Source organism: Chrysemys picta, chromosome 3 (assembly GCF_011386835.1).
Source record: "Chrysemys picta bellii isolate R12L10 chromosome 3, ASM1138683v2, whole genome shotgun sequence".
NCBI classification, from domain to species: domain Eukaryota; kingdom Metazoa; phylum Chordata; order Testudines; family Emydidae; genus Chrysemys; species Chrysemys picta.
Window position 1 is genome coordinate 86,532,599 of NC_088793.1, and position 13,494 is coordinate 86,546,092.

The window sequence follows — 13,494 nt, forward strand, 5'->3', positions numbered from 1 at the left end:
AGCACTGTACACTTTGTATTCTGTGTTGTAATTAAAATCAATATATTTGAAAATGTAGAAAAACTTCCAAAATATTTAATCCATTTCAATTGGTATTCTATTGTTTAACAGTGCAATTAAAACTGCGATTAATTTTTTTAATCGCATGAGTTAACTGTGATTAATCGACAGCCCTACTAATATTGTTATTATCTTAAATGTACATGTTTCTTCCAAATGCAAATACATGGAATAGTCATTTCACCTCCCTTTTTGGTTCATAAGCCACAGTGAACACTGTTGAGAGTTCAATTTTATATAGCCTTACCTTTTCACCATTGAAGGATTGTAAAGATAGATCTTCATAAACTCTCTCTCCTTTTCATGATAACCATAAAAAGGCCTGGAGAGCAATAAAACAAACAAAAAGATTACTGATTATATTGTAGTAATATTTACACTTAAATTCTCTCTCTATTTTATGTTTACCTTTCTCCACTCTAGAAGATAGGTTGGGCATTACACGTCTGGTGTTTTAGTCACAATTTATATATATTTATTTACACTTCCCAAACGAAACACAATCTTTGTTAATTTAGAAGTAAAATTGCTCAACTGCAAACTCCACCAAAGCAATTACTAAAAATTTGGTAAACTGCTAGTTAAGATAATATTTGCACCCAGGACCATCAAAAGCCATGAGTCCGGTCACCCCATTATAATCCAAATGCACTCATCTCAACATCATCTTTCAGTTCCAATGCACAGTCTTCCCTAAGGCATATATCCAATTCCTCAAAATCTTAATTCCAACCTAATATTTTCGTTAGGTACTAATAAAACATTGTAGGTTTCTAAACTGAAAATATGTTGGTCTATAAAATATCGGACTCTTGCTGAGGTCAGGAGTTCCGATGTGTGAGGATGGGGGATTAAGGACATAAAAGAGAAGTGGTGGAAGGGCCATCAATATCCTGACTCCATACCATCCCTAACAGAAATTTCAATCCAACAATCTTGGTCAGGTGGGTCAACCTAGGAATCCTGTTCAGTTTGGCCACAGGAGGTTTGCCAGAGAGAGAGAGAGAGAGAGAAGCTGCCCGCTTTTGTTCTGAAGCACTTTGGATGGCAAATGTCTCCTCCTTCCTGCTTGTTGGGGAAGGGAGAAAGAGAAACAACACTGGGAGCTAGACTGTGGGCTTTTTTGTTCTTTTGACTTGGGGGGAGGTTGGACAAGGAGCCCAGGTAAGATGGAAGACTGAGAATGGATGAGGAGCCCAATGGTGGGGTTGACAGGGACAGAACAGACTGGGACTGGCTAGGCAAGGAGACTGGGGGTAGGATATTAGGATGAGGAGCCCCAAGAGGGAAACTGGGACTGGTAGCCAGGGTGTGCAGGGACTTTGAAAAATAGCTCAGGGCTGGTTGGGTAAGGGATATTGGGACTATGTGAAGAGTCTGGGATGAAAGACTGGAGATTGGGACTGTCTGAGCGATGGGACAGGGAGATTAGGCTAGACAGGAAGAAGCTAGATGGGACGGGGTAGAAGGGATTGTTGGCACAACAGCGCCCTAGTTTCCAGAACCTAAAATTGAACACAAGATTCAACAGTCTCAACATTCCTTTGCTATCAGCAAATAGCTGTGAAACCCACTGGAGAAGTGTATCTCTCTATCCCCTGTAGTGTATGAGCCACGTAAAAGATGCTAACCTACTACTTCTGTCTGTTACTCTGTTAGCTCAAGTGGCAGAGGTCTGTGGGATGGTTCTAAAGGTTCCAATCCTGTTCATGACCCATGTGCATGTCAACCTGATGCCACGTGATGGATTTTTCAGTTTCCTTTTTTTTAAACCTAGAAAATTACATACAACATTAAAAGAACATTAAGATTGCAAAGCTAAGCACTGTGAAGTTAGGAAATGCCTGAATTAAGGTTACCTGTGCACTCTTTATTTGGCCCTATTATGTGTATGCATTGAGATACAGTTTTAGTTACACACTCACATTCTATTTTTCTCTACGGTACTCCTGTCTCATTCAGTGCACAGAATAGATCATGCTCGGGGGATGAATTAGAGTTGTGTAGTGAAGGAGGCTGCTGTCTGTAGGACCCCTGTCTCATTTGTTGCAGAAACTGGGGAAGGTGTGCAGTGAATGAGGTAGGGGACTGCTGGAAGAGAAAGAATGGTCTCCTGGTTAAGGAAGTTGAATGCCACCATGGAAGAACTGGATTCTACTCCTGCCTCTATTACAGTTCTTGTGATGCTAAGCAAGTCACAACTTTGTAAGTGGTCACTAACTGTGTATTCCTCATTTTCTGGGCGCCCAACTTGCGACTCTGGGGTCTGATTTGCAGGAGTCCTCAGCACTCACAACTTCAACTTAAGTCAATGAAGCTGTAAGTGCTTACTTTAGACCTTAGTTCATCCCGTGCTTTGCTGCACATTGGGCTACCCACATTTGCCATCCTTGCCTGTCAACTGCCCTTCTCTCCAAATCTTCCCATTTCATGTTGAGGTGCTTGATGTTGTTCAGAACTGTTCATTTCCATGTTATTCGCGGTCTTCCTCTCTTTCTTGCGTTTTCTGGTTTCCATTCAAGGGTGGTATTTGGTAAGTGTTCTTTTTCCATTCTCAGCACATGTCCCAGCCACTGATGTCTTCTTTTGTAGATTATTTTTGAGAGGGTACCTTGTCCAGTCATTTTTCTGACTTCTTCATTCGTCTTCCTATCTCTATATGTTATGCCCAATACTCTTCTCAGACATTTGTGATGAAATGCATCCAGCTTTTGTGTATCTTTCTTGGTAAATGCCATGTCTCATTGCTATATGTTGTGATGGTGATAATTGCTTTGTACACATTCAGCTGTAAGTGCTACATAATATTAAATACACTGAAAAAGCAGACCCTAGGCATTTCAAATTGGGTACCCAAACTTAGAGGACACTTTTGACCTTAAATGCTCTGTGCCTCTGTTTCCCATCTGTAAAATGGACATAATATCACATCATCTCACAGCGGTGTTGTGCAAATAAATTATTAATGTTTGTGAAGTACTCACCTGAGCATCCACATTGCATTGTAAACCAGGGCTTACAATTGCTGGACCCGGGCTAACATGTCCATACTGCATTATGCAGACCTTCTGACTCGAGTTTGTGGCTTGAGCTACACTGCAAAATGACAGGGCTTGGACCCAAGTTTCAGCAGGACTTGGGCTCTGACTCTCTCCACCCAGTTCCTGAGTGCTTTCTGACCCAAGTCAGACTGATTTGTGCATGGACGGAAGAGCAGTTTGAGTTCAAACCTGAGTCAGAGCCCAGGCTTAGTGTGCAGTGTAGACATATCCTAATAATTCTGTTTTCTGAGCAGGGTGTGAAAACTGTAGGGTAATAATAACTTGGACTACACACTGAACAATGAAAAAACACAAAATCTACAATAGCTGCTCTTTCAGTGAACACCTCTATCCAGTGCACTGAATAAGGCAGGGATCCTGTGGAAGAACTTGTATGTGATCATGTAATTAAATTTTATTGAAGGAATATTAGGACTCTCAGAAACTATACAAAAACCACTCACAACACAAAAGGGCCAGTTTCTTCAAGAACGCAACTGACTTCTTCCAGAAACTCTGAACAACATTAACAACCTTCCTCAGAACACCATCCTTGCCACCATGGATGTTATCTCCCTATCCACCAACATCCCTCACAATGACAGCATCACAACCTGCCTTGAACATCTACAGGTTAATGGACAACATACAGATATCCATCCCAAACACATCTCCAAACTCATACATTTAATCCTCTCACATACAACTTTACATTTAACAACAAACACTTTGTCCAAACAATGTGAACAGCCATCGGTACAAGGATGGCTCCCGAATATGCCAAGCTCTTCAAGGGCCACCTTGAGGAAGAATTTCTGGAAAAATGCACCACAAAACCAATGATATACCTGAGATAAATTGATATTTTCATCCTCTGGACAGATGACCTAACCTACCTCATCCATTTCTACCACAACTTCAACCACCACCATCCATCCCTCAAAGTCTTGCTAGAACACTCCCACAACAGCATCAGCTTCCTGGACACCATGGTCAGCTTCAACAATGGAATTCTACAGACAACTATATACAAGAAACCGACAGATCAACAGACTACCCTCCAAAGATCCAGTAACTGCCCCAGACACAGCAAGAAATCTGTTATCTACAGCCAGGCTCTCAGATATTACAGAATATGCTTCAAGGAGAAAGTCTGGAATACACATCACAATACACTTTAGATTGCCTTCGCCAAACAAGAACATTTCAGAGTAGTAGACCACAGCGTGAAATGGGCCACGCAAATACCCTAAGAGAACATGGTTCAATACAAAAAAACAAAAAAAAAGCCCACCAACCGCACACCTTCAGTTGTCACTTACCACCCCACATTGGAACCCAGACGGGGACTAAGTCCTGAAAGAAATCTTTTCCAAACCACCTCTTTTGGTCTAAAAGCAACCTGCCGACCTCATCATCAGAAGCAAGTTCACCACAGACCAGGACATTTCAACTCAAACAGCACCAGACACTGCCAGAAGAACAGATGTTACTCCTGGGGGAATTCTGCAACTCTGTGCATGCGCAGAATTCATGTCTGGCGCAGATTTTTTTTTCCCCTGCAGAAAATACATTCTGCCCAAGAAGTGCTGCAGTTCTATCTTTCACCCACCAAAGGCCACTGTGGTACCAAAACAGCCAGCAGTGTTGATCATAGCACCCTGTCTGTGGAGCCAGGTTAGGACAGACAGAGTGGGGCACACGGAGCTGCTGTGGGGGTTAGAGACTGAGGTTCAGAAGGGTTAGTGGGGGGACAGAATGGGGGACAGGATGGGGCAAGGGCTCAGGAGCTAGTGGGGTGATAGCATTGAGCCAGGGAGAGAATGGGAGAGGTGCTGCAGTGCCACATGGGAACAGGGGGGAGAAGGGGTTCAGGATCACCTGGGAACAGGGGGTAGGGGGCTGCAGGGACACATGGGGAAGAGAGGCAGATGTGCCTGACTGAATGGGAGAGACTTGGGGTCAGCCAGGGTCAGCTAAAATTGTCTTGGGAAGTAGGGGCTCTCTCAATGACCATAGCTTTGTCCTTTTTGATCTTGGGTATAATCCTGGAGATCAGAGGAATTGGTGCTAAGGCATACAAGAATTTTCAAAACCACGGAAGAAGAAAGGAAGGGCATTCACACTTCCTCTAGAGGAAAAGTCCTTGCACTCGATGTTGTCCCACATGGCAAAGAAGTCTAATGATGGGAGTTCCCAACTGGTGAAATATTAGGTCTAGAATGGATTTCTGCATTTGTGGCAGGTTACCACATTCTTGCTCAGGAAGTCTACCAGGTTTGTGCTGATCCCTAGTAGATGCAGAGCTACCTGAGTCATTCCATGCTGGCACCGTTCCCAGAAGCTGATTGCACTTATAAAAAAAAAAGGGGGGGGGGTGATCAAATGATTCCCTGCTTGTTTCTGTAGTGTGTCGCCAACATGTTGCCCATCAGAATCTACACTATGGCATTTCGGAGGACAGGTAGGAAAGCCATGCAAGCCAGTGTGATGGTTCTCAGCTCCAAGATGTTCATGTAATTTTAGATCATCCTAAGACCACGAACCTTGCATATAAAAGTGATTCAAGTGCGCATCCCATCCTGTCCCAGATGTGTCTGTGACTAGCATCACTGCTGAGGAAGGGACCAAGGAGAGTTGTCCTTTTCTTATGTTCATTGGATATAACCACGACTCGTGTTCCAACAGGATATGAGGCAGGACCGTGACTTGTTTGCTCACAAGATGTCTGGATGGAGAACAGACTTTCTCAGTCAGCACTGCAGAGGCCATAGGCAAAGTCTGTCAAGCAGTGTCACATATGTGCACGTGATCATATTGCCAAGGCTGCGGGGCCCCTGACACATACATACAGTTGTCGTCAATCTTGTCCACAAGTTGTATGCTATCAACTGAAGAGACTGGAACTGGTCCTCTGGTAGGAAACCTTTTACCAGACTAGAGTTGAGCCATGAATTTTACTGTCTGTGCAGTACAAGACACAACTTCTTGGTTCACCAGGAGTTCCAACTGGGAGAACAGGTAGAGGAAGCGATCCAGAGCTGCTTTGGTCTCATCCTGGGACTTGCCTCTGATCAGCCAGTTGTCTAAGTAAAGTAAATATGGATTCCTTGTTTCCTTTGCGTGCTATGGCCAGACACTTGGTAAACACTCTCAGTGCTGTAGGAAGTCCAAAGGGTAGAACACACTATTGATAATGGCTGGGACCCACTCTGAATTTTTGGCATTTCTTGTGGGCTGGATGTGGCGAAGTGGAAGCACACCTCCTGCAAATCTAGAGCCGTGAGCCAGTCTTGAGCTTGGAGTGATGGGATGATGGAGGCAAGTATTACCATTCTGAACTTGAGACAGTGCGTATGTATGTGTTGAATCTTCTCAGGTCTAGGGTAGGATGAAGACCTCTTTTAGTCTTTGGAATAAAGAAATACTGCAGTAGAAGCCTCTTTCCCTATATTCCTAGGGAACTTCCTCTATGGCTCCTAGACAAAGCAAAGAAGCCATTTCAGTTTGTAATAGACTCTTGTTAGAGGGGTCCCTGAAAAGGGACAGTGAAAAGGAGTGCATATGTGGTAGCCACAGGTGATGATCTCCAGCACCTATCTGCCTGCTGTTACAGCAGACCACGCCTGGTGGAATGGGGAAAAGCAGCTTCCAAAAGTCATTCTCTGGGGACTGGTTCCTGTAAAGGCTTTGACTGTTCCATCAAATTTTCTGATGGAGCATCACGGCAAAATGTGGGGCCAAAGCCAAAGAGGGTTAATGCCACTTGTTCTACCGTGGGTGTTTCCTGGCCTGATACTCCATCTGCCTGGGGTAAGATGGGGTATGTGGTCTCTGCTGGTGCAATGATTGAGGGTGGTACACCTTTTGATAGGGTGGGGGAGGGCAAATTCCCAGTGAGCGTAAGGCTGGGAATCTTTCAGTACATGTAGGATGCTATCAGTCAGTTCAATGAGCAGCTCCAAGCCCTCCAAAGTAAAGTCCTTAATCGTGGCTTGTTAGTTGGGAGGGATACTCGAGGCTTGAAGCCATGCATGGTCACCACAATGATCTGGCCACCTGGCCACAGTGTCAAAGACATCCATTACTGCCTGTAGAACTGTCTTGGCCACAAGTTGGCTTTCTTTTATAACACTCAGACTCTAAGGTCAGAAGGGACCATTATGATCATCTAGTCTGACCTCCCGCATGATGCGGGCCACAAAACCTGACCCACCCACTCCTGGAAGAATTCTCTCCCTTGACTTAGCTGTTGAACTCCCCAAATCATTATTTAAAGACTTCAAGTTGCTCAGAATCCTCCAGCAAGCAACCCCTGCCCCATGCTGCGGAGGAAGGCGAAAAACCTCCAGGGCCTCTGCCAATCTACCCTGGAGGAAAATTCCTTCCCGACCCCAAATATGGCGATCAGCTGAACCCCGAGCATGCGGGCAAGATTCTCTAGCCAGACCTTCTGCAAAAGTTCTCTGTAGTAACTTTTAATATCCCATCATTGACCATTGTTATCGACCTATTGAATAAAATCACTGTATCCCATCAAACCATCCCCTCCATAAACTTATCAAGCTTGATCTTAAAGCCAGAGAGGTCTTTCACCCCCACTGTTTCCCTCGGAAGGCTGTTCCAAAACTTCACCCCTCTGATGGTTAGAAACCTTCGTCTAATTTCAAGCCTACACGTTCAGCTCCCCTCTGATTTTGTGAGAGAGCTAAGCCAGGAATGGTGTAATTCTGTCTCATGTTAACAAATCATATTTGGCCAGCAATGCCTGGGAGTTAGCCACCCTCCACTGGAGCAAGGCCAGCGTGTATGACTTTCTTCCAAAAAGATCTTTGTCGTTAGGTGTGTTTTTGGTGGGCCTTGACTTCTCTTGGACACTCAAGGGAACCAAGGTTGGGGTGGATGTAATAGTTCTTGAACCTCCAGGTGGTACCATGTTATAGGGAATTCATGTTTTAGTGGCTGGCATTTGCCGTAAGACTTTTGCCAGATCTAGAAGGCCTTCATTTATGAGAAGAGCAATTCCGGCTGGACCAATGGCCAACAAAATATCAAACAGCTTGTGAGACTTCACAGAGGTGACTGAAGTCTCAGTCTCCAGGGTATCGGTGATATGCACCAGGAGCTCCTGGAAGTCTTTGAAATTGTGCAGTGCCAGTATTGGTGCCAAAGCTATTGCCTCATCTGGGGATGAGGAGTCGTCGTTGGGCAGTGAGAAGTCTCATTCAATTCTGAATTTCCTTCCTCTGTATTCCGGTAACTGAGGTTTTGCTAGCAAAGCCATAGAGAGAAGGAAACCTCCTCCTCTTCTGAGATGGTGGGGACCACATCCTAGAGGCCTGGGAAGATAGGCCTCAATAACTCCAGTAGTGTCGCTATGGCATTCTCTATGGTTATGAAGGACTGGTGAATTGTTGGATGGATCAATACTAGTCCTGGTGTGCCTATGGTTGAGGTCTGTAGAGATATTCCAGCAAAAAGGTATGTCTTGGGGATGGTGAAGAGGAGTCCACCTGAATCATGGGTGGCACCAACTGGTAAAGCACTATCAGTACCGAGGACTGCGTCAATGGTGCTGCATATCTCGGTACCTAACACTCCTCCAGAGCACTCTGAGTCTGTGTTGTTGGTGATGGAGTCAAAATCACTGGGGGTACTTCCAGTACCAGAAGAGCCTGCTGTGCAGCAGTCTGCTCCTTTCTACTCACCTCCCTGTCATACTTGGACATACCAGCTTGTCTCCCAAAGTTTTTCTGTATCCCTCTTTATGGGAGGACACAGAGCTCCTTGTTGAGCTCCTGCCCCCATACTAGATCCAACACTAACTCTCACAGATTGCTCCTGCAGATGGAATTCCAGCCTCACATCCCTCTGGGATGTCAGACTCTCCCAAGCAGAATATCTTCTGTGCCCATCTTTCAGTGGAATCAGTCCACTGCATGACAAACAAGGTTTTCCTGTAGGTTTTGAGTCCACCCTATTTTAAATTTCTATACTGGGGGAGGGTTTTTGTACAGAAGGGTCTGCAAGCAACTTTTGGCTTGACAAGTAAATAAAAGAATAAAAGTCAATCTGAAATATCTCAGAAGATTTTAAGAAGGTTTCTTGAGAAGTTTAGTCCGAGCTAAAGTCCAGTGGGTCGGACGCTAGCTAGGTTCCATCTCACCACAGGTAGTAAGAGGGAACTGAGGGTTGGTTATGGCTGCCCAATCCTTTATGTCCTTGTATGTGAACACAAAAAGGCACAGGATACATGCATGGCCCCAATGGACATCGTTATTCAAAAAATCTGGTCTCTGCATTGAGGTGAGGTGCATCTACTCCCTAAAGTGAGATCCACAATAACACCTACTCAAAGAACTATTGGATTGTTCTTCGTTTCAGACAGGCAACCAGTAGATACAGTCAGTGTTCAAAGATTATCCTTCCTTTAACTCTGACTCTGCCTGCTTGTCTCTTCCACATTTTGAAATGTAGGTAGTAAATATTTACCTTAATTGTCCTTCCTACAGCAAGGAAGGCATGCAAGAACATCTGCAGGGCTTGGATTTGAGAAGGTAAAATTACAGAGCTCTCAGCACCTAAAGCATCTACCATTTGCATTCAGAACCTGGCTTGAAGTTACAACAAAAGAGCTGCCAAGCTGCTAAAGAGAGGGACATGGGATCTGTTACTCTATCCCTGCAGCTTTCTGGCTGTGTTGCAGGATGGAGGAGGAGGACAAAGACAGAATGGTTGTCTTCACTAGATTACTCTGCTTAGTTTTCAATTTTGGTTCCTCCTCTCCAGTGAATAGCTCCAGTGCTTGTCTTCTTCTGCTAATCATATCTTTTGTAAGAAACCAGATATAGGAAAGGATCAGATTAATAGTTTCACTGCTGCTCAAGTTTCTCACAGCAACAGTGGAAGCCAATAATACAGTGATCAGATTTAGTACTGCTGTAGCCTATGTAAGCTCTGAGCAGTAACATAGGCACTGTCTGCAGTCTTCAGAAGGAACCATTGCAATGGTTCACTCTGGGAAGGTTATCTTGATAAGTATAATTGCTATGAACTAGGGACTGCCAAAAGTGCACCCTACTGGCTGGCTAGGCCAGTGTTGAACGCTTTTAAAAATGTCACCCTTTTTTCTAGATGAAAACAGATTTTGCATAAATTGTTTTGTATAAGCGCGTACGTTCATCCAGAAAAGCTTCTTCTTCATCATGGATGAGTAAATTTTTCAATCCCTGGTTACGTGAGTCAAATAAATAGTGAATAAGAGAATCCTTAAATGTTAACATCTGGTAATAATAATCCTAACAATTCTTGGAACAGCAAAAACGTGCACTAAATAAGAAGTAAGCAAACATTGTTGTCCTGGGCCATATGTGCATGTCCTAGGGCCCTGTTTCAAGGCTTGGACTATCTACAGTGTCTGGTGACCAAGCATCACAAGATAATAGAGTGATATTTCCTATAAGAGGGAGCCTGTGCAGTCTGACGGGGAGAAACCTGCAGGATTGCCCCTGCAAGAGACCCATCGTCAGAAGGGATGTGGAAAGGGGCTCTCCATACCAACCGGATGGAAAGACCTGGCTGTAGCAATCTGACATAAAGGACAAAAAAAACCCAGAGTCCTGCATGGATACAAAACTTGTATCTGCATCCGATCTGCTATCCGCAAACATGCTCCGCAGATATCCAGATCTGCAGGGCTCTAGATATAAAATTTGGATCCGAGTCCATCCATGATCCACAAACATGGTCAGCAGATATAAAGCAGACATCTGCAGATTTGCAGGGCTCAACAAAAAAGCAGGAGACCTAAGAGGAAGAGGCTTTCTTTAGGAAACACCAAATAGCAGGACCTAAGTTTTGGTAAGGAACTACTGAAACCAGCAAGAGGTTGAAAGAACTGTAGAGTTTGGAAAAATACTGGCTTTTATTTACAGTAGAGCCTCAGAGTTACGAACATCAGAGTTACGAACTGACTGGTCAACCACACACCTCATTTGGAACTGAAAGTACGCAATCAGGCAGCAGCAGAGATTAAAAAAAAGCAAATACAGTACAATACTGTGTTAAACAAACAACTAAATAATAGAGAAAGTTTTAAATTTTTTTGACAAGGTAAGGAAACTGTTTCTGTGCTTGTTTCACTTAAATTAAGATGGTTAAAGGCAGTACTGTACTGTGTTAAACATAAAGTACTAAAAAAATAAAGGGAAAGCAGCTGCATTTACTCAATGTTGAGTTGTAAATTTTTGAAAGAAACAATAACGTTTTGTTCTGTTATGAACATTTTAGAGTTACAAATAACTTCCATTCCTCAGGTGTTGTAACTAAGAGGTTCTACTGTATGTTGACATTAAATTGTTATTTTACTACAGTTATGTTATTTTAATAAACCAGACCCCAAGAAGGGATGCTGTTAGATGCATATAAGCATGTGTAGTTACTGGTGAGTTCAAGGACAAACTGAGGCAGTGGACCTCCCAATGCCAAACAGGTATGCTGACCCTTCTACATAAACAAAACTAACAATAACATAATGTAAGTTATACTTACATTCCAGATACTAATGACACTTTGAACACATGTTGAACAGTAGAAGATGGATTGCCTAAAGCCACATTGAGTGCTCGGTCAATGCTGAATGCCACCTGACGAAGATAGTGTTCTGACTGCTTCCCATAACCATCATATGGCACGTAGAGATAAGGAAAGATACCATGTAAATGGAGACAAGTCTTCTGACCTAGAAAGAAAAAGAAAGTCAAGCTTAGCAGCTTTTTCATGTAATAACAGATGTAAAAATATTCTGTACAGTCATCCAACTAACACGAATATAAAATCCACATACTTGGGTTACTAGGTGTCCCAAGTGGAACCAAAGCTATAATGTAATGTAAGTTTGGATATGCAGCTTCTACCTGCTTAATAATCGATAAACGGGGTACCTTCTGCTTAAAAAAATAACTTACCAACTGTAAACAGGGGGGCTTTTTAAAAAACTATTTAACTATCAATTGAAATTGTCCTCTACAGTATTGTTCAGCAAGGTAAGATTTCTCAAATGAAGAAGAGAGGCACAAAAAGGCCCAGGGAAAATAAGATGATATTCTTTCTTGAGGAATTATTTTTCCAGGAAGGACTCAGGAAAACTAAAAATAAATTCTCGTATTGACTGTCTCTAAACCTGGTATTTAATTTTTTCCAAAACTACTAGAAAATATTCTGTTGCATTTGATGCAGGGAAAAAAAGACAGCAATACAACCATAAGATGATAAAATCCTATATACACTTCACAATATTAAACAATTAAAAGAAAATCAATCATGATACTGCCAGTAACATGGGGAATGTATTTCCACTGAGATATTTTCACACATATCAAAAATCTATTGAAAACTCTATTTAAATACTCCAGATTTGTGCTCCAAAAACAAGTCCCGGGAAAAGGGACCGCAGGGAAGTCGTACCAGCACACAGTCCCTAATGCCCCTCTCCCAACACCCTGAGTTACCCCCGGGCTGCACACAACCCCCAGTACCTCTCTCCCTGCACCCTGAGCTACCCCCTGCCTGCACATAGCCCAGCTACCCTCCTCCCTGCACCCTGAGTTACCCCCTGCCTGCATATAGCCCAGCTACCCTCCTCTCTGCACCCTCCTGCCTGCGCACAGCCCCTAGCTACCCCCGCCCTGCACCCTAAGCTGTTTTCAAACTTTTTGAGCTAAACCCTCCACCTTTGAGTTATAATTTTGGGTTGCATGCCCCCGCCCCCTCCTCCCCAACCCAGACAGGCTGGGTGGCCTGCTGAGGTGAGTCGGGGGTGGAGGTGCTGCTCCCTCCCTGCACCCCGCCATGCGGAGATGGCTCGAGCCCCACTGGTCCCTGCCCCCCCAAAATAGAAGTCAAACTACACCTATGCCCAAGGCCCCTGCCCCGAGATCCCCCACCCCCACCCCAACCCCGGCAGGCCCTGGAGTTTTTATAGCATGTCGAGGTAGGCCTCACAGAGAAAAAGGTTGAGAACCCCTGCTATAAATGGCTCTACTTTTGCTAACAGGCTGTTATGTCCTATTCCAAAAGAAATTAGCTATAACAACTGAGATATTACCTAACACTGTCTTTCTTAAGTACATTGTGTCAGGGAAGATCAAGTGTGTAATACCCATATCTTAGGAAAGTTTAAGAAGCGAGAGACTATCATATAGGGACAGGACAACAGTGATTTGCATCCTCCATTATGCAATGTTCCATCTTGAACAAACAGTCTCCCATAGTTCCACAGAACTACAACTTGCAATTACAGCTAGCACACCTTTATTTTTAATACACAACTTGCTCATATTTATTTCTAAATGAATAGAAGGAGTTACTGTTTTTATTTAGAAAATAGCAAATC

The 13,494-nt window shown here is 43.7% G+C and overlaps 1 protein-coding gene across 3 annotated transcripts in view; it reads right to left on the bottom strand.

The window, feature by feature from the left end:
- Window positions 1-13,494, bottom strand: part of REV3L (REV3 like, DNA directed polymerase zeta catalytic subunit) — a 241,847-nt gene that overhangs the window by 125,301 nt on the left and 103,052 nt on the right. For 2 of the 3 annotated variants that reach the window (XR_010600094.1, XM_005287599.4), the window contains exons 2-3: window positions 11,652-11,841; window positions 308-382 (exon numbers count right to left, since the gene is read on the bottom strand). Coding sequence is in view for 2 of the 3 variants with exons in the window: in XM_005287599.4 (XP_005287656.2) it covers window positions 308-382; window positions 11,652-11,841 (265 nt within the window). In the remaining variant the exon portion in view is untranslated. Of the gene's footprint in view, window positions 1-307; window positions 383-1,691; window positions 1,834-11,651; window positions 11,842-13,494 lie in introns of those variants that run through there. The other variant, XM_024102440.3, reaches the window with a different exon arrangement.